Genomic DNA, 25,603 nt, shown 5'->3' on the forward strand with positions numbered 1-25,603 from the left:
AATAGGTAAAACTGTTATGTTGTCTGTGTTGAAGCTGAAATCAAAGGAGACGTAACAATAGGTAAGACTGTTATGTTGTCTGTGTTGAAGCTGAAATCAAAGGAGACATAACAATAGGTAAGACTGTTATGTTGTCTGCGTTGAAGCTGAAATCAAAGGAGACGTAACAATAGGTAAGACTGTTATGTTGTCTGTGTTGAAGCTGAAATCAAAGGAGACATAACAATAGGTAAGACTGTTATGTTGTCTGCGTTGAAGCTGAAGTCAAAGGAGACATAACAATAGGTAAGACTGTTATGTTGTCTGTGTTGAAGCTGAAATCAAAGGAGACGTAACAATAGGTAAGACTGTTATGTTGTCTGTGTTGAAGCTGAAATCAAAGGAGACATAACAATAGGTAAGACTGATATGTTGTCTGTGTTGAAGCTGAAATCAAAGGAGACGTAACAATAGGTAAGACTGTTATGTTGTCTGCGTTGAAGCTGAAATCAAAGGAGACGTAACAATAGGTAAGACTGTTATGTTGTCTGCGTTGAAGCTGAAGTCAAAGGAGAAGTAACAATAGGTAAGACTGTTATGTTGTCTGCGTTGAAGCTGAAATCAAAGGGGACATAACAATAGGTAAGACTGTTATGTTGTCTGCGTTGAAGCTGAAGTCAAAGGAGACGTAACAATAGGTAAGACTGTTATATTGTCTGCGTTGAAGCTGAAATCAAAGGAGACGTAACAATAGGTAAGACTGTTATGTTGTCTGCGTTGAAGCTGAAGTCAAAGGAGACGTAACAATAGGTAAGACTGTTATGTTGTCTGCGTTGAAGCTGAAATCAAAGGGGACATAACAATAGGTAAGACTGTTATGTTGTCTGCGTTGAAGCTGAAATCAAAGGAGACGTAACAATAGGTAAGACTGTTATGTTGTCTGCGTTGAAGCTGAAGTCAAAGGAGATGTAACAATAGGTAAGACTGTTATGTTGTCTGCGTTGAAGCTGAAATCAAAGGGGACATAACAATAGGTAAGACTGTTATGTTGTCTGCGTTGAAGCTGAAGTCAAAGGAGACGTAACAATAGGTAAGACTGTTATGTTGTATGCGTTGAAGCTGAAGTCAAAGGAGACATAACAATAGGTAAGACTGTTATGTTGTCTGCGTTGAAGCTAAAATCAAAGGAGACATAACAATAGGTAAGACTGTTATGTTGTCTGCGTTGAAGCTGAAGTCAAAGGAGACATAACAATAGGTAAGACTATTATGTTGTCTGTGTTGAAGCTGAAATCAAAGGAGACGTAACAATAGGTAAGACTGTTATGTTGTCTGCGTTGAAGCTGAAGTCAAAGGAGACATAACAATAGGTAAGACTGTTATGTTGTCTGTGTTGAAGCTGAAATCAAAGGAGACGTAACAATAGGTAAGACTGTTATGTTGTCTGCGTTGAAGCTGAAATCAAAGGAGATGTAACAATAGGTAAGACTGTTATGTTGTCTGTGTTGAAGCTGAAATCAAAGGAGACGTAACAATAGGTAAGACTGTTATGTTGTCTGCGTTGAAGCTGAAGTCAAAGGAGACGTAACAATAGGTAAGACTGTTATGTTGTCTGCGTTGAAGCTGAAGTCAAAGGAGACATAACAATAGGTAAGACTGTTATGTTGTCTGCGTTGAAGCTGAAGTCAAAGGAGATGTAACAATAGGTAAGACTGTTATGTTGTCTGCGTTGAAGCTGAAATCAAAGGAGACATAACAATAGGTAAGACTGTTATGTTGTCTGCGTTGAAGCTGAAATCAAAGGAGACATAACAATAGGTAAGACTGTTATGTTGTCTGCGTTGAAGCTGAAGTCAAAGGAGATGTAACAATAGGTAAGACTGTTATGTTGTCTGCGTTGAAGCTGAAATCAAAGGAGACATAACAATAGGTAAGACTGTTATGTTGTCTGCGTTGAAGCTGAAGTCAAAGGAGACATAACAATAGGTAACACTGTTATGTTGTCTGTGTTGAAGCTAAAATCAAAGGAGACATAACAATAGGTAAGACTGTTATGTTGTCTGCGTTGAAGCTGAAATCAAAGGGACGTAACAATAGGTAAGACTGTTATGTTGTCTGCGTTGAAGCTGAAATCAAAGGAGACGTAACAATAGGTAAGACTGTTATGTTGTCTGCGTTGAAGCTGAAGTCAAAGGAGACGTAACAATAGGTAAGACTGTTATGTTGTCTGCGTTGAAGCTGAAGTCAAAGGAGACGTAACAATAGGTAAGACTGTTATGTTGTCTGCGTTGACGCTGAAGTCAAAGGAGACATAACAATAGGTAAGACTGTTATGTTGTCTGTGTTGAAGCTGAAATCAAAGGAGATTTAACAATAGGTAAGACTGTTATGTTGTCTGCGTTGAAGCTGAAGTCAAAGGAGACATAACAATAGGTAAGACTGTTATGTTGTCTGCGTTGAAGCTGAAGTCAAAGGAGACATAACAATAGGTGAGACTGTTATGTTGTCTGTGTTGAAGCTGAAATCAAAGGAGACGTAACAATAGGTAAGACTGTTATGTTGTCTGCGTTGAAGCTGAAATCAAAGGGGACATAACAATAGGTAAGACTGTTATGTTGTCTGCGTTGAAGCTGAAGTCAAAGGAGACGTAACAATAGGTAAGACTGTTATGTTGTCTGCGTTGAAGCTGAAGTCAAAGGAGACGTAACAATAGGTAAGACTGTTATGTTGTCTGCGTTGAAGCTGAAGTCAAAGGAGACGTAACAATAGGTAAGACTGTTATGTTGTCTGCGTTGAAGCTGAAATCAAAGGAGACATAACAATAGGTAAGACTGTTATGTTGTCTGCGTTGAAGCTGAAATCAAAGGAGACATAACAATAGGTAAGACTGTTATGTTGTCTGCGTTGAAGCTGAAGTCAAAGGAGACATAACAATAGGTAAGACTGTTATGTTGTCTGTGTTGAAGCTGAAATCAAAGGAGACATAACAATAGGTAAGACTGTTATGTTGTCTGCGTTGAAGCTGAAATCAAAGGAGACATAACAATAGGTAAGACTGTTATGTTGTCTGTGTTGAAGCTGAAGTCAAAGGAGACATAACAATAGGTAAGACTGTTATGTTGTCTGTGTTGAAGCTGAAATCAAAGGAGACGTAACCATAGGTAAGACTGTTATGTTGTCTGCGTTGAAGCTGAAATCAAAGGAGACATAACAATAGGTAAGACTGTTATGTTGTCTGTGTTGAAGCTGAAGTCAAAGGAGATGTAACAATAGGTAAGACTGTTATGTTGTCTGCGTTGAAGCTGAAATCAAAGGAGACGTAACAATAGGTAAGACTGTTATGTTGTCTGCGTTGAAGCTGAAATCAAAGGAGACATAACAATAGGTAAGACTGTTATGTTGTCTGTGTTGAAGCTAAAATCAAAGGAGACATAACAATAGGTAAGACTGTTATGTTGTCTGCGTTGAAGCTGAAGTCAAAGGAGACATAACAATAGGTAAGACTGTTATGTTGTCTGTGTTGAAGCTGAAATCAAAGGAGACGTAACAATAGGTAAGACTGTTATGTTGTCTGTGTTGAAGCTGAAATCAAAGGAGACATAACAATAGTTAAGACTGTTAGGTTGTCTGTGTTGAAGCTGAAATCAAAGGAGATGTAACAATAGGTAAGACTGTTATGTTGTCTGCGTTGAAGCTGAAATCAAAGGGGACATAACAATAGGTAAGACTGTTATGTTGTCTGTGTTGAAGCTGAAGTCAAAGGAGACGTAACAATAGGTAAGACTGTTATGTTGTCTGCGTTGAAGCTGAAGTCAAAGGAGACGTAACAATAGGTAAGACTGTTATGTTGTCTGCGTTGAAGCTGAAATCAAAGGAGACATAACAATAGGTAAGACTGTTATGTTGTCTGTGTTGAAGCTGAAATCAAAGGAGACGTAACAATAGGTAAGACTGTTATGTTGTCTGTGTTGAAGCTGAAGTCAAAGGAGACATAACAATAGGTAAGACTGTTATGTTGTCTGCGTTGAAGCTGAAATCAAAGGAGACATAACAATAGGTAAGACTGTTATGTTGTCTGTGTTGAAGCTGAAGTCAAAGGAGACGTAACAATAGGTAAGACTGTTATGTTGTCTGTGTTGAAGCTGAAGTCTAAGGAGACATAACAATAGGTAAGAATGTTATGTTGTCTGTGTTGAAGCTGAAATCAAAGAAGACATAACAATAGGTAAGACTGTTATGTTGTCTGCGTTGAAGCTGAAATCAAAGGAGACATAACAATAGGTAAGACTGTTATGTTGTCTGTGTTGAAGCTGAAGTCTAAGGAGACATAACAATAGGTAAGAATGTTATGTTGTCTGTGTTGAAGCTGAAATCAAAGGAGACGTAACAATAGGTAAGACTGTTATGTTGTCTGTGTTGAAGCTGAAGTCTAAGGAGACATAACAATAGGTAAGAATGTTATGTTGTCTGTGTTGAAGCTGAAATCAAAGAAGACATAACAATAGGTAAGACTGTTATGTTGTCTGCGTTGAAGCTGAAATCAAAGGAGACATAACAATAGGTAAGACTGTTATGTTGTCTGCGTTGAAGCTGAAGTCAAAGGAGACGTAACAATAGGTAAGACTGTTATGTTGTCTGCGTTGAAGCTGATATCAAAGGGACGTAACAATAGGTAAGACTGTTATGTTGTCTGCGTAGAAGCTGAAATCAAAGGGGACATAACAATAGGTAAGACTGTTATGTTGTCTGTGTTGAAGCTGAAGTCAAAGGAGACATAACAATAGGTAAGACTGTTATGTTGTCTGTGTTGAAGCTGAAATCAAAGGAGACATAACAATAGGTAAGACTGTTATGTTGTCTGCGTTGAAGCTGAAATCAAAGGAGACATAACAATAGGTAAGACTGTTATGTTGTCTGCGTTGAAGCTGAAGTCAAAGGAGACATAACAATAGGTAAGACTGTTATGTTGTCTGCGTTGAAGCTGAAGTCAAAGGAGACATAACAATAGGTAAGACTGTTATGTTGTCTGTGTTGAAGCTGAAATCAAAGGAGATGTAACAATAGGTAAGACTTATGTTGTCTGCGTTGAAGCTATAATCAAAGGAGACATAACAATAGGTAAGACTGTTATGTTGTCTGTGTTGAAGCTGAAGTCAAAGGAGACATAACAATAGGTAAGACTGTTATGTTGTCTGCGTTGAAGCTGAAGTCAAAGGAGACGTAACAATAGGTAAGACTTTTATGTTGTCTGCGTTGAAGCTGAAATCAAAGGAGACATAACAATAGGTAAAACTGTTATGTTGTCTGTGTTGAAGCTGAAATCAAAGGAGACGTACCAATAGGTAAGACTGTTATGTTGTCTGTGTTGAAGCTGAAATCAAAGGAGACATAACAATAGGTAAGACTGTTATGTTGTCTGCGTTGAAGCTGAAATCAAAGGAGACGTAACAATAGGTAAGACTGTTATGTTGTCTGTGTTGAAGCTGAAATCAAAGGAGACATAACAATAGGTAAGACTGTTATGTTGTCTGCGTTGAAGCTGAAGTCAAAGGAGACATAACAATAGGTAAGACTGTTATGTTGTCTGTGTTGAAGCTGAAATCAAAGGAGACGTAACAATAGGTAAGACTGTTATGTTGTCTGTGTTGAAGCTGAAATCAAAGGAGACATAACAATAGGTAAGACTGTTATGTTGTCTGTGTTGAAGCTGAAATCAAAGGAGACGTAACAATAGGTAAGACTGTTATGTTGTCTGCGTTGAAGCTGAAATCAAAGGAGACGTAACAATAGGTAAGACTGTTATGTTGTCTGCGTTGAAGCTGAAGTCAAAGGAGACGTAACAATAGGTAAGACTGTTATGTTGTCTGCGTTGAAGCTGAAATCAAAGGGGACATAACAATAGGTAAGACTGTTATGTTGTCTGCGTTGAAGCTGAAGTCAAAGGAGACGTAACAATAGGTAAGACTGTTATGTTGTCTGCGTTGAAGCTGAAATCAAAGGAGACGTAACAATAGGTAAGACTGTTATGTTGTCTGCGTTGAAGCTGAAGTCAAAGGAGACGTAACAATAGGTAAGACTGTTATGTTGTCTGCGTTGAAGCTGAAATCAAAGGGGACATAACAATAGGTAAGACTGTTATGTTGTCTGCGTTGAAGCTGAAATCAAAGGAGACGTAACAATAGGTAAGACTGTTATGTTGTCTGCGTTGAAGCTGAAGTCAAAGGAGATGTAACAATAGGTAAGACTGTTATGTTGTCTGCGTTGAAGCTGAAATCAAAGGGGACATAACAATAGGTAAGACTGTTATGTTGTCTGCGTTGAAGCTGAAGTCAAAGGAGACGTAACAATAGGTAAGACTGTTATGTTGTATGCGTTGAAGCTGAAGTCAAAGGAGACATAACAATAGGTAAGACTGTTATGTTGTCTGCGTTGAAGCTAAAATCAAAGGAGACATAACAATAGGTAAGACTGTTATGTTGTCTGCGTTGAAGCTGAAGTCAAAGGAGACATAACAATAGGTAAGACTATTATGTTGTCTGTGTTGAAGCTGAAATCAAAGGAGACGTAACAATAGGTAAGACTGTTATGTTGTCTGCGTTGAAGCTGAAATCAAAGGAGACGTAACAATAGGTAAGACTGTTATGTTGTCTGCGTTGAAGCTGAAGTCAAAGGAGACATAACAATAGGTAAGACTGTTATGTTGTCTGCGTTGAAGCTGAAGTCAAAGGAGACATAACAATAGGTAAGACTGTTATGTTGTCTGTGTTGAAGCTGAAATCAAAGGAGATGTAACAATAGGTAAGACTTATGTTGTCTGCGTTGAAGCTATAATCAAAGGAGACATAACAATAGGTAAGACTGTTATGTTGTCTGTGTTGAAGCTGAAATCAAAGGAGACGTAACAATAGGTAAGACTGTTATGTTGTCTGCGTTGAAGCTGAAGTCAAAGGAGACATAACAATAGGTAAGACTGTTATGTTGTCTGCGTTGAAGCTGAAGTCAAAGGTGACGTAACAATAGGTAAGACTGTTATGTTGTCTGTGTTGAAGCTGAAATCAAAGGAGATGTAACAATAGGTAAGACTGTGATGTTGTCTGCGTTGAAGTTGAAGTCAAAGGAGACATAACAATAGATAAGACTGTTATGTTGTCTGTGTTGAAGCTGAAATCAAAGGAGACGTAACAATAGGTAAGACTGTTATGTTGTCTGTGTTGAAGCTGAAATCAAAGGAGACATAACAATAGGTAAGACTGTTATGTTGTCTGTGTTGAAGCTGAAGTCAAAGGAGATGTAACAATAGGTAAGACTGTTATGTTGTCTGCGTTGAAGCTGAAATCAAAGGGGACATAACAATAGGTAAGACTGTTATGTTGTCTGCGTTGAAGCTGAAGTCAAAGGAGACGTAACAATAGGTAAGACTGTTATGTTGTCTGCGTTGAAGCTGAAGTCAAAAGAGACGTAACAATAGGTAAGACTGTTGTGTTGTCTGCGTTGAAGCTATAATCAAAGGAGACATAACAATAGGTAAGACTGTTATGTTGTCTGCGTTGAAGCTGAAATCAAAGGAGACGTAACAATAGGTAAGACTGTTATGTTGTCTGTGTTGAAGCTGAAATCAAAGGAGACGTAACAATAGGTAAGACTGTTATGTTGTCTGCGTTGAAGCTGAAATCAAAGGAGACATAACAATAGGTAAGACTGTTATGTTGTCTGCGTTGAAGCTGAAATCAAAGGAGACGTAACAATAGGTAAGACTGTTATGTTGTCTGCGTTGAAGCTGAAATCAAAGGAGACGTAACAATGGGTAAGACTGTTATGTTGTCTGCGTTGAAGCTGAAATCAAAGGAGACGTAACAATAGGTAAGACTGTTATGTTGTCTGCGTTGAAGCTGAAATCAAAGGAGACGTAACAATAGGTAAGACTGTTATGTTGTCTGTGTTGAAGCTGAAATCAAAGGAGACGTAACAATAGGTAAGACTGTTATGTTGTCTGTGTTGAAGCTGAAATCAAAGGAGACGTAACAATAGGTAAGAATGTTATGTTGTCTGCGTTGAAGCTGAAATCAAAGGAGACATAACAATAGGTAAGACTGTTATGTTGTCTGTGTTGAAGCTGAAGTCAAAGGAGACATAACAATAGGTAAGACTGTTATGTTGTCTGTGTTGAAGCTGAAATCAAAGGAGACGTAACAATAGGTAAAAATGTTATGTTGTCTGCGTTGAAGCTGAAATCAAAGGAGACATAACAATAGGTAAGACTGTTATGTTGTCTGTGTTGAAGCTGAAATCAAAGGAGACATAACAATAGGTAAGACTGTTATGTTGTCTGTGTTGAAGCTGAAATCAAAGGAGACATAACAATAGGTAAGACTGTTATGTTGTCTGCGTTGAAGCTGAAATCAAAGGAGACGTAACAATAGGTAAGACTGTTATGTTGTCTGCGTTGAAGCTGAAATCATAGGAGACATAACAATAGGTAAGACTGTTATGTTGTCTGTGTTGAAGCTGAAATCAAAGGAGACATAACAATAGGTAAGACTGTTATGTTGTCTGCGTTGAAGCTGAAATCAAAGGAGACATAACAATAGGTAAGACTGTTATGTTGTCTGTGTTGAAGCTGAAGTCAAAGGAGACATAACAATAGGTAAGACTGTTATGTTGTCTGTGTTGAAGCTGAAATCAAAGGAGACGTAACAATAGGTAAAAATGTTATGTTGTCTGCGTTGAAGCTGAAATCAAAGGAGACATAACAATAGGTAAGACTGTTATGTTGTCTGTGTTGAAGCTGAAATCAAAGGAGACATAACAATAGGTAAGACTGTTATGTTGTCTGTGTTGAAGCTGAAATCAAAGGAGACGTAACAATAGGTAAGACTGTTATGTTGTCTGCGTTGAAGCTGAAATCAAAGGAGACGTAACAATAGGTAAGACTGTTATGTTGTCTGCGTTGAAGCTGAAGTCAAAGGAGACGTAACAATAGGTAAGACTGTTATGTTGTCTGCGTTGAAGCTGAAATCAAAGGGGACATAACAATAGGTAAGACTGTTATGTTGTCTGCGTTGAAGCTGAAGTCAAAGGAGACGTAACAATAGGTAAGACTGTTATGTTGTCTGCGTTGAAGCTGAAATCAAAGGAGACGTAACAATAGGTAAGACTGTTATGTTGTCTGCGTTGAAGCTGAAGTCAAAGGAGACGTAACAATAGGTAAGACTGTTATGTTGTCTGCGTTGAAGCTGAAATCAAAGGGGACATAACAATAGGTAAGACTGTTATGTTGTCTGCGTTGAAGCTGAAATCAAAGGAGACGTAACAATAGGTAAGACTGTTATGTTGTCTGCGTTGAAGCTGAAGTCAAAGGAGATGTAACAATAGGTAAGACTGTTATGTTGTCTGCGTTGAAGCTGAAATCAAAGGGGACATAACAATAGGTAAGACTGTTATGTTGTCTGCGTTGAAGCTGAAGTCAAAGGAGACGTAACAATAGGTAAGACTGTTATGTTGTATGCGTTGAAGCTGAAGTCAAAGGAGACATAACAATAGGTAAGACTGTTATGTTGTCTGCGTTGAAGCTAAAATCAAAGGAGACATAACAATAGGTAAGACTGTTATGTTGTCTGCGTTGAAGCTGAAGTCAAAGGAGACATAACAATAGGTAAGACTATTATGTTGTCTGTGTTGAAGCTGAAATCAAAGGAGACGTAACAATAGGTAAGACTGTTATGTTGTCTGCGTTGAAGCTGAAATCAAAGGAGACGTAACAATAGGTAAGACTGTTATGTTGTCTGCGTTGAAGCTGAAGTCAAAGGAGACATAACAATAGGTAAGACTGTTATGTTGTCTGCGTTGAAGCTGAAGTCAAAGGAGACATAACAATAGGTAAGACTGTTATGTTGTCTGTGTTGAAGCTGAAATCAAAGGAGATGTAACAATAGGTAAGACTTATGTTGTCTGCGTTGAAGCTATAATCAAAGGAGACATAACAATAGGTAAGACTGTTATGTTGTCTGTGTTGAAGCTGAAATCAAAGGAGACGTAACAATAGGTAAGACTGTTATGTTGTCTGCGTTGAAGCTGAAGTCAAAGGAGACATAACAATAGGTAAGACTGTTATGTTGTCTGCGTTGAAGCTGAAGTCAAAGGTGACGTAACAATAGGTAAGACTGTTATGTTGTCTGTGTTGAAGCTGAAATCAAAGGAGATGTAACAATAGGTAAGACTGTGATGTTGTCTGCGTTGAAGTTGAAGTCAAAGGAGACATAACAATAGATAAGACTGTTATGTTGTCTGTGTTGAAGCTGAAATCAAAGGAGACGTAACAATAGGTAAGACTGTTATGTTGTCTGTGTTGAAGCTGAAATCAAAGGAGACATAACAATAGGTAAGACTGTTATGTTGTCTGTGTTGAAGCTGAAGTCAAAGGAGATGTAACAATAGGTAAGACTGTTATGTTGTCTGCGTTGAAGCTGAAATCAAAGGGGACATAACAATAGGTAAGACTGTTATGTTGTCTGCGTTGAAGCTGAAGTCAAAGGAGACGTAACAATAGGTAAGACTGTTATGTTGTCTGCGTTGAAGCTGAAGTCAAAAGAGACGTAACAATAGGTAAGACTGTTGTGTTGTCTGCGTTGAAGCTATAATCAAAGGAGACATAACAATAGGTAAGACTGTTATGTTGTCTGCGTTGAAGCTGAAATCAAAGGAGACGTAACAATAGGTAAGACTGTTATGTTGTCTGTGTTGAAGCTGAAATCAAAGGAGACGTAACAATAGGTAAGACTGTTATGTTGTCTGCGTTGAAGCTGAAATCAAAGGAGACATAACAATAGGTAAGACTGTTATGTTGTCTGCGTTGAAGCTGAAATCAAAGGAGACGTAACAATAGGTAAGACTGTTATGTTGTCTGCGTTGAAGCTGAAATCAAAGGAGACGTAACAATGGGTAAGACTGTTATGTTGTCTGCGTTGAAGCTGAAATCAAAGGAGACGTAACAATAGGTAAGACTGTTATGTTGTCTGCGTTGAAGCTGAAATCAAAGGAGACGTAACAATAGGTAAGACTGTTATGTTGTCTGTGTTGAAGCTGAAATCAAAGGAGACGTAACAATAGGTAAGACTGTTATGTTGTCTGTGTTGAAGCTGAAATCAAAGGAGACGTAACAATAGGTAAGAATGTTATGTTGTCTGCGTTGAAGCTGAAATCAAAGGAGACATAACAATAGGTAAGACTGTTATGTTGTCTGTGTTGAAGCTGAAGTCAAAGGAGACATAACAATAGGTAAGACTGTTATGTTGTCTGTGTTGAAGCTGAAATCAAAGGAGACGTAACAATAGGTAAAAATGTTATGTTGTCTGCGTTGAAGCTGAAATCAAAGGAGACATAACAATAGGTAAGACTGTTATGTTGTCTGTGTTGAAGCTGAAATCAAAGGAGACATAACAATAGGTAAGACTGTTATGTTGTCTGTGTTGAAGCTGAAATCAAAGGAGACATAACAATAGGTAAGACTGTTATGTTGTCTGCGTTGAAGCTGAAATCAAAGGAGACGTAACAATAGGTAAGACTGTTATGTTGTCTGCGTTGAAGCTGAAATCATAGGAGACATAACAATAGGTAAGACTGTTATGTTGTCTGTGTTGAAGCTGAAATCAAAGGAGACATAACAATAGGTAAGACTGTTATGTTGTCTGCGTTGAAGCTGAAATCAAAGGAGACATAACAATAGGTAAGACTGTTATGTTGTCTGTGTTGAAGCTGAAGTCAAAGGAGACATAACAATAGGTAAGACTGTTATGTTGTCTGTGTTGAAGCTGAAATCAAAGGAGACGTAACAATAGGTAAAAATGTTATGTTGTCTGCGTTGAAGCTGAAATCAAAGGAGACATAACAATAGGTAAGACTGTTATGTTGTCTGTGTTGAAGCTGAAATCAAAGGAGACATAACAATAGGTAAGACTGTTATGTTGTCTGTGTTGAAGCTGAAATCAAAGGAGATGTAACAATAGGTAAGACTTATGTTGTCTGCGTTGAAGCTATAATCAAAGGAGACATAACAATAGGTAAGACTGTTATGTTGTCTGTGTTGAAGCTGAAATCAAAGGAGACGTAACAATAGGTAAGATTGTTATGTTGTCTGCGTTGAAGCTGAAGTCAAAGGAGACATAACAATAGGTAAGACTGTTATGTTGTCTGCGTTGAAGCTGAAGTCAAAGGTGACGTAACAATAGGTAAGACTGTTATGTTGTCTGTGTTGAAGCTGAAATCAAAGGAGATGTAACAATAGGTAAGACTGTGATGTTGTCTGCGTTGAAGTTGAAGTCAAAGGAGACATAACAATAGATAAGACTGTTATGTTGTCTGTGTTGAAGCTGAAATCAAAGGAGACGTAACAATAGGTAAGACTGTTATGTTGTCTGTGTTGAAGCTGAAATCAAAGGAGACATAACAATAGGTAAGACTGTTATGTTGTCTGTGTTGAAGCTGAAGTCAAAGGAGATGTAACAATAGGTAAGACTGTTATGTTGTCTGCGTTGAAGCTGAAATCAAAGGGGACATAACAATAGGTAAGACTGTTATGTTGTCTGCGTTGAAGCTGAAGTCAAAGGAGACGTAACAATAGGTAAGACTGTTATGTTGTCTGCGTTGAAGCTGAAGTCAAAAGAGACGTAACAATAGGTAAGACTGTTGTGTTGTCTGCGTTGAAGCTATAATCAAAGGAGACATAACAATAGGTAAGACTGTTATGTTGTCTGCGTTGAAGCTGAAATCAAAGGAGACGTAACAATAGGTAAGACTGTTATGTTGTCTGTGTTGAAGCTGAAATCAAAGGAGACGTAACAATAGGTAAGACTGTTATGTTGTCTGCGTTGAAGCTGAAATCAAAGGAGACATAACAATAGGTAAGACTGTTATGTTGTCTGCGTTGAAGCTGAAATCAAAGGAGACGTAACAATAGGTAAGACTGTTATGTTGTCTGCGTTGAAGCTGAAATCAAAGGAGACGTAACAATGGGTAAGACTGTTATGTTGTCTGCGTTGAAGCTGAAATCAAAGGAGACGTAACAATAGGTAAGACTGTTATGTTGTCTGCGTTGAAGCTGAAATCAAAGGAGACGTAACAATAGGTAAGACTGTTATGTTGTCTGTGTTGAAGCTGAAATCAAAGGAGACGTAACAATAGGTAAGACTGTTATGTTGTCTGTGTTGAAGCTGAAATCAAAGGAGACGTAACAATAGGTAAGAATGTTATGTTGTCTGCGTTGAAGCTGAAATCAAAGGAGACATAACAATAGGTAAGACTGTTATGTTGTCTGTGTTGAAGCTGAAGTCAAAGGAGACATAACAATAGGTAAGACTGTTATGTTGTCTGTGTTGAAGCTGAAATCAAAGGAGACGTAACAATAGGTAAAAATGTTATGTTGTCTGCGTTGAAGCTGAAATCAAAGGAGACATAACAATAGGTAAGACTGTTATGTTGTCTGTGTTGAAGCTGAAATCAAAGGAGACATAACAATAGGTAAGACTGTTATGTTGTCTGTGTTGAAGCTGAAATCAAAGGAGACATAACAATAGGTAAGACTGTTATGTTGTCTGCGTTGAAGCTGAAATCAAAGGAGACGTAACAATAGGTAAGACTGTTATGTTGTCTGCGTTGAAGCTGAAATCAAAGGAGACATAACAATAGGTAAGACTGTTATGTTGTCTGTGTTGAAGCTGAAATCAAAGGAGACATAACAATAGGTAAGACTGTTATGTTGTCTGCGTTGAAGCTGAAATCAAAGGAGACATAACAATAGGTAAGACTGTTATGTTGTCTGTGTTGAAGCTGAAATCAAAGGAGACGTAACAATAGGTAAGACTGCTACGTTGTCTGCGTTGAAGCTGGTCATTGATAGTTTTTTTGATGTTAATGACTACTTGCTATTTCATTTCAGGGCCACGTACTGTGATCCATCCAAAAGCCAGGATTATAGCAGAGGGTGGTCCGATCGTGATTGGTGAAAGTAATCTTATAGAAGAACAAGCGCTAATTATTAATCCGTAAGTTCTTAGTCCTGGTTGAAAGCCTGAAGGTGTTAGTTGTCGCATCGCGCATGCGCGAGATATGAGTCTCATATAAACAAAGATGAGGATTTTGTGAGATTACCAAGCTTTAATTAGATATTTGTTGGAGTTTTGAAGGTATAGAAAAAGTCGTTGGCGGTAATTACTAGTGTAGTAACCATGATTTGAGCGACATACACCTGTCTTCACCCATTTGTTAAGTTGAAATCTGTACTAATCCTGATCTGAGTGACATACTCCCGTCTTCACCCATTTGTTAAGATGAAATCTGTACTAATCCTTATTTGAGTGACATACACCCATCTTCACCCATTTATTAAAATGAAATCTGTACTAATCCTTATTTGAGTGACATACACCCGTCTTCACCCATTTGTTAAAATGAAATCTGTACTAATCCTGATTTGAATGACATAAACCCGTCTTCACCCATTTATTAAAATGAAATCTGTACTAATCCTTGTTTGAGTGACATACACCCATCTTCACCCATTTATTAAAATGAAATCTGTACTAATCCTTATTTGAGTGACATACACCCGTCTTCACCCATTTGTTAAAATGAAATCTGTACTAATCCTGATTTGAATGACATAAACCCGTCTTCACCCATTTATTAAAATGAAATCTGTACTAATCCTGATTTGAGTGACATACACCCGTCTTCACCCATTTGTTAGGATGAAATCTGTACTAATTCTGATCTGAGTGACATACACCCGTCTTCACCCATTTATTAAAATGAAATCTGTACTAATCCTTATTTGAGTGACATACACCCGTCTTCACCCATTTGTTAAGATGAAATCTGTACTAATTCTGATTTGAATGACATACACCCGTCTTCACCCATTTGTTAAGATGAAATCTGTACTAATCCTGATTTTAGTGACATACACCCATCTGTACCCATTTGTTAAAATGAACTCTGTAGTATCGGTAATCTTTATTTTAGTGACATATACCCATCTTCACCCATTTGTTAAGATGAAATCTGTACTAATCCTGATTTGAGAAACATACACCCATCTTTACCCATTTGTTGAAATTAGCTTTGTAGTATCCGTAATCCTTATTTTAGTGACATACTCTCGTCTTCACCCATTTATTAAGATAAAATCTGTACTAATCCTGATCTGAGTGACATACACCCATCTGTACGCATTTTTTAAAATGAACTCTGTAGTATCGGTAATCCGTATTTTAGTGACATACTCCCGTCATCACCCATTTATTAAGATGAAATCTGTACTAATCCTGATTTGAGTGACATACACCCATCTATACCCATTTGTTAAGATGAAATCTGTACTAATCCTGATTTGCGAAACATACACCCATCTGTACCCATTTGTTAAGATGAACTTCGTAGTATCGGTAACCCTTATTTTAGTGACATACGTACTCCCGTCTTCACCCATTTGTTAAGATGGAATCTGTATTGAGCAACATACACCCATCTGTACCCATTTGTTAAAATGAAATCATAACAAATCCAGATTTGCGTGACATGCACCCATCTATACCCATTTGTTAAGATGAAATCTTTACTAATTCTGATTTGAGAAACATACACCCATCTGTACCCATTTGTTAAAATGAACTCTGTAGTATCGGTAATCCTGATCTGAGTGACATACTCCTGTCTTCACTCATTTGTTCAGATGAAATCTGTTGTCATCCTGATTTGAATGACATACACCCATGATCTATACCTATTTGTTAAGATGAAATCTGTAGTGACCCTGATTTGAGTGACATACACCCATCTGTACCCATTTGTTCAGATGATATCTGTTGTCATCCTGATTTGAGTGACATACACCCATCTATACCCATTTGTTAAGATGAAATTTGTAGTAACCTTGATTTGAGTGACATACACCCATCTGTACCCATTTGTTCAGATGAAGTCTGTAGTAATCATGATTTGAGTGACATACACCTATCTGTACCCATTTGTTCAGATGAAATCTGTTGTCATCCTGATTTGAGTGACATACACCCATCTGTACCCATTTGTTAAGATGGAATCTGTTGTCATCCTGATTTGAGTGACATACACCCATCTGTACCCATTTGTTAAGATGAAATCTGTTGTCATCCTGATTTGAATCCTGCATACACCCATCTATACTCATTGAGGGCAAGAATTATTCAAATGGTATATTTATCTTTTATATTTTTTTTCTTCAGAAAACCAGATAACAAGAATGACAAGAATATTGGGGTTACTATGACGATAGGATCTTATAATGTATTTGAAGCTGGCTGCCGTATCCTTTCGATTTTGAGAGACTTTGTTATAGTATAATATCTAAGATAAACCTCATTTGATTGGCTGCCCAACCCTCATACTTCACAGTCAGACCAAGCAAAGACCAGCTTGTTTGTTGACAGGTTTTGAATGATCTGTTTATTATCTTAAGAACCTCCGTTTTATTTGTCCCCATTTGAACAAAATTTGAAACAAGGACTTGTAGTTCATTCCCTGTCCTTCATATTGTGACGTTAAATGCGGGGGGCCTTTATGAGGCTACACCGTATTCAGGATCGGGGAGCTTGTCTTTAATACCGGTCTAATAGTCTTTGTCTTTGGTAGCGTGCTTATCTTATAAGTCTCCTTCCTCTCAGCTCGTATGCTGTCACGGGGTGGGGATCGTTTGGTGAATGTATATCACCACAACTGAGACTGTGCAGAGAAAGAAATATACCAGTAAAGATTATAACAAATTAACACAACACAATATATACGGTTTCCTGTACTTTAATAAACAAATAACAGGGATGCTGGTCAATGGAACCAGCAGGGAGGGGGATACACTGTAAAATAAAATAAATTAGAGACTTGATCGATGCTGCAGGGAACACTCCACTCTCCATTGGACAGCAATGTGCAATATTGCGTTCCTTCGTATCTGGCACACTGTCGAAGCAGCTGCACTACAATTTAAACTCGTGCTCTGTGTCCAGGGAGTATCGGCAACTGCACTGCTATCTGCTGCTACTGGTAGCACTGGTACAACGGGAGTAGTTCAGGCAGTGAGCTTCAGTGGTTCCTGTTGATCAGCAGGGATTACTGCACAGCACGTCTGCATATGTACCCCTGTATAGGGTACAGCTCACTGGAGTCAGGAATCAGCATCACCGGATGTTACAGGATCAAGTCAGGTCACCTTCCTGACTAAAGATTTCCCCTTATGGCTCAACTTAAATACCCTAGCTAATTTATGGCCATGCAATTAATAAAATGTATATAACGAAATGATTGTTTATCTCGAAATAGCCGACAAATCAGTGTACAGAGGATGCCAATTTTGGTAGTGGAATAAACCACTCTTAATCCAAGCTCTACCAATTTAAAGTAGGAGACTCGGGTCAATGATGTCATATCTATTTTCATTGCCAACAAGACTGGGCTCAGCACATTCCAAGGTATTTCACAATCACCATGTCACTGTCTGAGACATACCATTATGCACAGGGAGAGACAGGATGTATGTATCTCAACTTCTGCTGTCAACACACTCCCGTGACTGTATCAGCAGTCTTAAAAATAAACATGTGCAATGGGTTGTTGCAAAGTATCCAAACATGTGCGCACACAGCCAGGGCTCTGTACTTTTCACTTACAATTTATGTCACAATATTCTTGAACCCTATTACTTTACAGGGAATATATGCAAATGCACTGGTTTACTGATTCGATCCAAAATGGCTGACTGGCAGCCACCTTTTTTTTGCAAATGCACTATCTTGGACATGCTTTGTCAGTTTTCAATCAAATTAGGTAGATACATATTTTGATACGCATCCATTTGTTCTGTGATCAAGTCCGAGATGGCAGGCCGGTGGCCATTTTTTTTTATTTGAAAAAATGGTCTCATTAAAACTTTGTACTTATTATGCATGTAATGATACATGTTCATGGCAATTTGTATCACAATTGGATCAAATTTTGTATGGAATATATTTTCCCTGATTTTTGACAAGTTGAATGTAAAATAAAAAAAGGTAAGTGAATACATGTCCATGTCAAATCATATGGTAGTTTGATTGAAGATGATGCTACTATGGTGGCTTTTTTGTTGAAATTTAAATATTCACAACAACAATGTCATAACTCATCACAGATTTTTCTGAGCCTTGAAATGGCCGACTGACAGCCATTGTTTTTCTTAACTAACCATTCAGGATGTGAAGCCATCAAAGTGGGTAATAACAACATAGTAGAAGCTAAAGGTAAATCTACCGCATTAATTATTCATGATGTTTTAATTTAAATATTTTTGTTGATAAGTAAAATTGACTAAATTAAATTCGGATGAACAATAGAACACAAATCACATGGTTTTTATGAACCTACAATCAGTGAATATGATCAAAATAGTGAATTTAAATGTCTGTACTATCTAATAGATTACTCTAAAATCATTTATTTTCTCTTGGAATTTATTTTTGCTGAAGGAGTGATGCAGTGAAAATAAAATCCAGTGAATATACCTTTTTTTTATATTTTACATTCATTAAAACTCAGTGAAAATATATCTCATATAAAACACCTAAAAAGTCTTTTAATCAAAAATTAATTCCAGCTAAAATAAAGTATTTTACAGTACATGTACTTGAATTACCAGGGATGATGACCAGGGATCGAAATTAACAAATTTGTCTGAAAGTAAGCTAGGTTACCATAGTTACCAAATAGTTGGTAGTGTCATTGTAACATTCCATGAGGTTGAGTGGATTCTTACAGAAGTGTGATAATATAAATAAATTAATGTTTTGGCTTAATTTGTGATGGAGGCAAATTTGTGTATTAAAAAACAAAATACTGTAAAATACTTTATTTTAGCTGAAATTAATTTTCGCTGAAAAGACTTTTGGGGAATTTTGTATGTAATTTATTCGCGATGATTTTTGATGAGTTAACATATAGAGAAAAAAGTATATTCGCTGCATTTTATTTTCACTGAATAATTTCTTGAGCGAAAATAAAGTATTTTACAATAATTTGTAAACTTAATTGTTGAATTTGGCTACTACTGAAAAATGTTAGTGCCTGGAAAAGATTTGGTATCCGTGACGATTGTGTTGTGCACACATTAATACTTGATGTGAGTTTTTGTTTTTGTGCCAGGCGACAGTTCCGGACATTGAATGTCACTGTTGTCTCTCCTGACTTTTCTTTGTATGTGCAAATTGCAAGTGCTAGTGCTGACGCATAGTGCATTTTGAAACAGAAGTCATTTCCTGTTTGGGACTACATGACAGGGCTGTGCGACCATCTTCCTATCAAATGGCAATTTAATGTGCTATCCTGGCGTCAACCAGGCTCGGTCAAACACAAGCACATGTGGACCTTAACCAAGGTTCTTCCAAAGTCGCATTCATTTGTTAGTAAATGAATCTTGGCCAGTGGATTGGCCTTCCCATTGAGTCTGTGGCACACTCACCCAGGGTAGGGGTTGACCCTATGGTAGGATTTGAACTTGGGTCTACCGATCATGAGTCTGATGCGACAACCACTATGCTACCAGTGACCGGTGACTATGCTACCAGTGACCGGTCACTATGCTACCAGTGACCGGTGACTATGCTACCAGTGACCGGTGACTATGCTACCAGTGACCGGTGACTATGCTACCAGTGACCGGTGACTTGATGTGAGTTACAGCTGATGTATTTATTTGCAGCTAAGGTTGGAAGAAACACTGAATTAAGCACCGGCTGTATAATAGGAGCCTCATGTGACGTCAGAAGTCAGGAGACGTTGCCGGATAACACGGTCATCTTTGGCGCTTTGTGTAATCGACGACTACAAGCTGAGAGACCACCCGTATGTATTCTACAGATCACCGCCTTGCATTCTTTTTGTCTCGTTGATTTTAGTCTGAAGACTTTATGCGATGTTTTATTGATACACTGTACTGTGTATTAAATCAACAATCTGATGAATGGAGTAGTAAATAAATAAACGTTATTCGAACCGATAAATATGATATGTAGTAGATAATATGTTGTTCCAAGTAACTGTTCGAAATAAGTAGGCACTTCGAGCAACGGCTTTTTATCGATGGGAAAAATGTTATCGATAAAGAGCCATTACTTGAACCGTCTAGCTGTTTTGAATAGTTTAATACTTAGGACAACAATTACAAAATATAATCTACTACCATATATATCCATAAGATGAACAGTTGCTCATTAGTTTAATTCAATTATCTGTCTGAAAATGGTTCCAGAAAAGACAAAATCAAAATTATTAGTTCTTAATTTCATCTAATAGAGACAAATTAAAAGAATACTTTGTATTCATGTTTCCATCAGTCTGACATGATTATAATCTTCCCACTGTAAAGCATTTAACTTGAAAAGAAAATTGTATTGTTTTCTAAAATGACATGCCAACATGACTACCTTGTGTGTAACTAAAATGTGGTCTTTTTATTTACAGCCACAGACACTACAGTTGGATTTCCTGATGAAGATACTGCCAAATTACCACCATCTTAAGAAAGCTACAAAACACAGACAAATTGAAAAATAACCTTGAATCGTATGGATGACACTGGGATGCGTTTATCAATATGATGCACGTTTCATGTGGGTGACACTCGATGCAGTTACCGATATGATGTGCATATCATTATTCTCTGAATGACATTATTCATTACTATGTATATTATTATTATTATTATTATACTTCTAGCATTAAAAACAATTGGCTTTACCGCTCTGTAAAAATCAATCTAAACGTTCAACTTTTCTTTTATGTATTCTGGATTATTAAAATCACATCTGAAATCTTTTGGGTTTTTGTTTACAGTGTAAGTAGAAATGCTGAAGTGTGCAACAGCAATGGAATCCCATCGCCAAACGCAAATTTTCGTACAGGGCAAAACATTCTTCATTGTCATATCTCGTTATCTCTCATTAAATTATTACTACAAGCAGAAAAAAGATGTACCGGTATTGTAATAAATTTATCACGAGGATACCACAAAGTATGCACTCAGGCAGTACAGTGCAAAACATTTTTTATTGCCATATCCCATTGTTATCTCTCATTAAATTATTACTACAACCAGAAAAAGATGTATCATGAGGATACCGCAAAGTATGCACTCAGGCAGTATAGTAGTAACGCATTGATGTTGGCTGTCTTTATTTGCCCTTGATCTAATATATTGAAAAATTTTGTAGTACAAATCCTGTGTAATAGAACATTTTCTGGTCACTGCAAGACCTTGTGTTAAGCATGAAATCAAACATAAAAACAGGACAAACAAAGGTCATAGTGTTGTAGTGGCTACAAAACATAGCATGAGATTCGAGAAACTTGAAAGTAGTTTTTTTATGTATTTTCACGCCTAATAATGTGCTATACACATTTAATGGTGGTCAATTTTTGATTTTTGAAGAAATTTCATCTCAATGCCATATTCTTTTCTGAAGAATTTCAACAGCTATAATTCATTTTTCAGCAGACATTTGTTTCACACCTTTCACACGATACGCAAGATCTCTCAGTTAGCAGAAAATCATAGTTGTTGATATTGTATCTCATTGGGTCCATATTGAATACATATTGGCTTGCCATGAGGGCAATAGCATATTTTGATGGGTCAAGTCATTATGTGTTAATAACGCATCACACTCGGCATGAACACATCAATTAATAAACGTTCTATAGAATGTAATCAATCTACTTTAGACACTTGATTTTAAGCAGTAAATATTCCCAGCAACCAAGGTCAATAAAGTTCAATACATGTAGCAATTGCATGTCAGTATTCCGGCTTAGACACTGAATAAAAACATGTATCATTAGACTAGACTTGCACTAAACTCCTCCTGTGAGAGGTGCATTAGTTTTGAGATATAGTTAAAGCCTGGGATTTAGTTATGACAGAATCTGGAAATAGTGTGTTATAACACTGAATATAGACCTTCATTTAGGTGTTTATTTCTGTCTTTTATAAATCTGAATATTGACCTTCATTGAGGTGTTTATTTCTGTCTTTTATAACTCTAAATATTGACCTTCATTGAGGTGTATATTTCTGTCTTGTATAACACTGAATATTGAACTTCATCAAGGTGTTTATTTCTGTCTTGTTTAACACTGAATATCGATGAATTGTGTACTGTGAGTTCAATACTGAATAAGAAGTACTATATTTGCTCTTGCATGCAGTAAACCTAAAAAAAATATTTTCACTCCATGTTTTAAGAACAAAAAAATTCTTGTGACTGAAAAGTTTGCTTCTATCGGTAATACACCTATATAGGGTACATATTTCCTATGATGCATGTCAACTGTTTTGAGGGTGTTTAATCATCCTCTGAGGAGGTTATATTGTAGCCTAGAATCCATGTGAGACCTACAATGCCTAGATATGATTTTATGTGAGACATCTCCTACAATGCCTAGATATGATTTTATGTGAGACATCTCCTACAATGCCTAGATATGATTTTATGTGAGACATCTCCTACAATGCCTAGATATGATTTTATGTGAGACATCTCCTACAATGCCTAGATATGATTTTATGCGAGACATCTCCTACAATGCCTATATATGATTGGTAAAATGAAAGTTTTATAATGTAGTGTGATTACCAATGAATACTGCTTTTGATAATGATTTTGATTCATCAATCATGAGATCACATGATTAAACTGATCAATGAATAAATTTGAATAAACATCGTGCCTAGGTGTGTGACAGGTCTCACACTGCATCATGCCTAGGTGTGTTACAGGTTTCACACTGCACTGTACAATCATACCTAAACATTTAGCTAGTGTTAAACTAGCTTAAAGCATGCTTAGCTTATTGTTAAAACTGCCATGTGTATAAGTTGTCAAAAAATGTATCATATTTGTAATATGTAACACATTTGTAACAAATATTGCAAAAAATAAGTTGAAATTATCGATGACAATGATACTCGTATTATGAAAAAGGTAGATCAATCTGATAGCCAGATTGAAAGTTATGTCACTTCTTGATTGTGCTGTACTTATATGTCTGGTAATTTGAAGCACAAACTTTTGTATTTATTTATTTGCCTGGGTTTACAGTTTGCTGATTAATAAAGTGACATTGAAAATATGAATGTTTGCATTGTTTACAATTTAAATTGTACAGCAAACAGCTCCCTAACTCAGTCTTGTTGCACACCCACAGCAAACAACTCAATCGTATATGACACAACCACAGCAAAACAGCTCCCTAACTCAGTGGTATGTTTCCTATCCACAGCAAATAACTTCCTAACTCAGTGGTATGATGCACATCCACAGCAAACAGCTCCCTAACTCATTGGCATGATGCACATCCACAGCAAACAGCTACCTAACTCAGTGGTATGATGCACATCCACAGAAAACAACTCCCTAACTCAGTGGTATGATGCACATCCACAGTAAACAGCTCCCTAGATCGGTGGTATGATACATACAGCAAAACAGCTCCCTAACTCAGTGGTATGCTACATATCCACAGCAAACAACTCCCTAACTCAGTAGTATGATGCACACCCACAGAAACAACTCCCTAACTCAGTGGTATGATGCACATCCACAGCAAACAGCTCCCTAACTCAGTAGTATGATGCACACCCACAGAAAACAACTCCCTAACTCAGTGGTATGATGCACATCCACAGCAAACAGCTCCCTAACTCAGTGGTATGATGCACACCCACAGAAAACAACTCCCTAACTCAGTGGTATGATGCACACCCCTAGTAAGAAGTTCACAAATAATCTACAATTTGAAAACAGATGATGATTTGCAGGTTTGTGAAAGTCATAAACATACATTGCGGCAACTGAAAAGCACAAGCAATGTTAGAAAAGTCAGATCCAGTGCAAAGTTAATGTTGTATCCTAAGAGGTGAAAGTCAGTGTGACTGTTTTATCGTCGTCGTGAACGTGTATTGATATTGCCTCAGTCATATGTCCGTCAGTTCTACCCCGAGATATAAATATACATGTTGTATTTCATAAAATATTCTAGATTTTTTCAAACATGAATGTTTCACTGAAGGCTGAATATGCCTTAATGTACCCACTGATATAGATGTTTATTTTCCATGAGACACAGATGCCCCAAATTGGCGATATTGTTGCCAAAAATCAAAGATGACACCCAAACCATGTGATTAATCAATATTTATTTTTCGTATTAAGCTTTAGCAATACATGCAAAATATAAAGTTGATCAGTTGAAGTACTCATTAAATACCACAAATTGTTTGTCAAATATTCAAGATGGCGGCCAGACCAAGTGACAATTTTAAGAAACCAATGTTTGCCATTTTTGGCGAAAATCCAAGGTGTTGTCAAAATCATACGAATTATTTGTTCGCCTTTTGAAGGAGTTCAGTATGAAAGATTGAACATAGCAAATTTCCAAAATAATCGGATACAACTTTTAAATGATTGATCCAATCAGACACCGATGGTCAACTTTCTGGTGTGGTTCAATGGGCATGTACATTGGTCCTTGGTTAGTGTACCCTGGTTACCCCTCCCTCCACCTATAGAGGGCGTTTCTCCCCATTAATTGGTTCGCATGTTCAGTCTAGCCAGGGGCCAATCATTTCTTCATACAGAGTAATAACAAACGCCATATTTGAGGGCAGGTCTATATTCTACTTTAATTTCACTTCTTCCACAAAACACGTTCATAGCTGAAAATAGCCAACACACATTCCATGACCACATTACCCAGAAATCAATGCGTCACAATTAACGCATATACATAAACTCAGACATTCTTGTAAATGCGTTAAACAATCCAATTTCATCACAGTATTATAAAAGATAGATTACCACCGACCATTTTAAAATTATAATTAGTCGTTCCCAGACCATCGTATAATAGTTATTTCACTCATGGCAACTCATAGTTCTAAGCGTTCATTTACTACTGTAACTGTAAGATAGTAAATAAAAGCAAAGCTGTGGAGTACTCACTTGATAAACGCCCTTATAAGATAGGAAAAGAGGATTTGAATCTAGGCGGTTTGAACTCTTTGAAAACTAAGTTGGATTTAAAATATCTTTCATATCTTATAGACCAGGAAAGCTTTACACCCGAAGTACAGTCTGTGCTTATGAAAACAAAGAAAACTTTGATTTTTGCTTAAATTTGTGTTGGATTTTGGTATTTTACAGAGCAAAATATGCATATTTAAAAGTTAAAAAAAAAACTCTATTTATTTATTTTTTCATCTTTTATTTTAATTTATATATCAGCATTTTCACAAATTTAACTTTTTTGATTTGCTGAACAAAAACTGTCACTGCTCTTTGTACTAATTGCTGTGTTGTCTTTCCATCTCCTGTTATAATTGGATAAATCCAGTGAATATCTTATACAATGGTGACTTCAGACTTTAAATAAAATAATCTGATATCAGCAGCACATGGTCTTGGGATGTGTTTAAAACTTAACTGTATAATTGGGGTTCTAGCCGCATTGCATAATCTGTTAGTTATTTGGCAACTTTAACCTCAAAATATTTAGCCTATAACATTTTTTG

The 25,603-nt window shown here is 37.0% G+C and overlaps 1 protein-coding gene across 1 annotated transcript in view; it reads left to right on the forward strand.

The window, feature by feature from the left end:
* The window catches only part of LOC100370065 (dynactin subunit 6-like), a 41,101-nt gene extending 20,255 nt beyond the window's left edge, over positions 1–20,846 (forward strand). The window contains exons 3-7 of the mRNA XM_085494347.1: positions 13,910–14,015; positions 16,236–16,315; positions 18,234–18,281; positions 19,736–19,878; positions 20,497–20,846. Of these exons, the coding sequence (XP_085350473.1) occupies positions 13,910–14,015; positions 16,236–16,315; positions 18,234–18,281; positions 19,736–19,878; positions 20,497–20,589 (470 nt within the window). The 3' untranslated portion in view covers positions 20,590–20,846. The remainder of the gene's footprint in view (positions 1–13,909; positions 14,016–16,235; positions 16,316–18,233; positions 18,282–19,735; positions 19,879–20,496) is intronic.
* Positions 20,847–25,603: the final 4,757 nt, after the last annotated feature.

Source organism: Saccoglossus kowalevskii, chromosome 20 (assembly GCF_978046115.1).
Source record: "Saccoglossus kowalevskii chromosome 20, keSacKowa6.1, whole genome shotgun sequence".
Classification (NCBI taxonomy): Eukaryota; Metazoa; Hemichordata; class Enteropneusta; family Harrimaniidae; genus Saccoglossus; species Saccoglossus kowalevskii.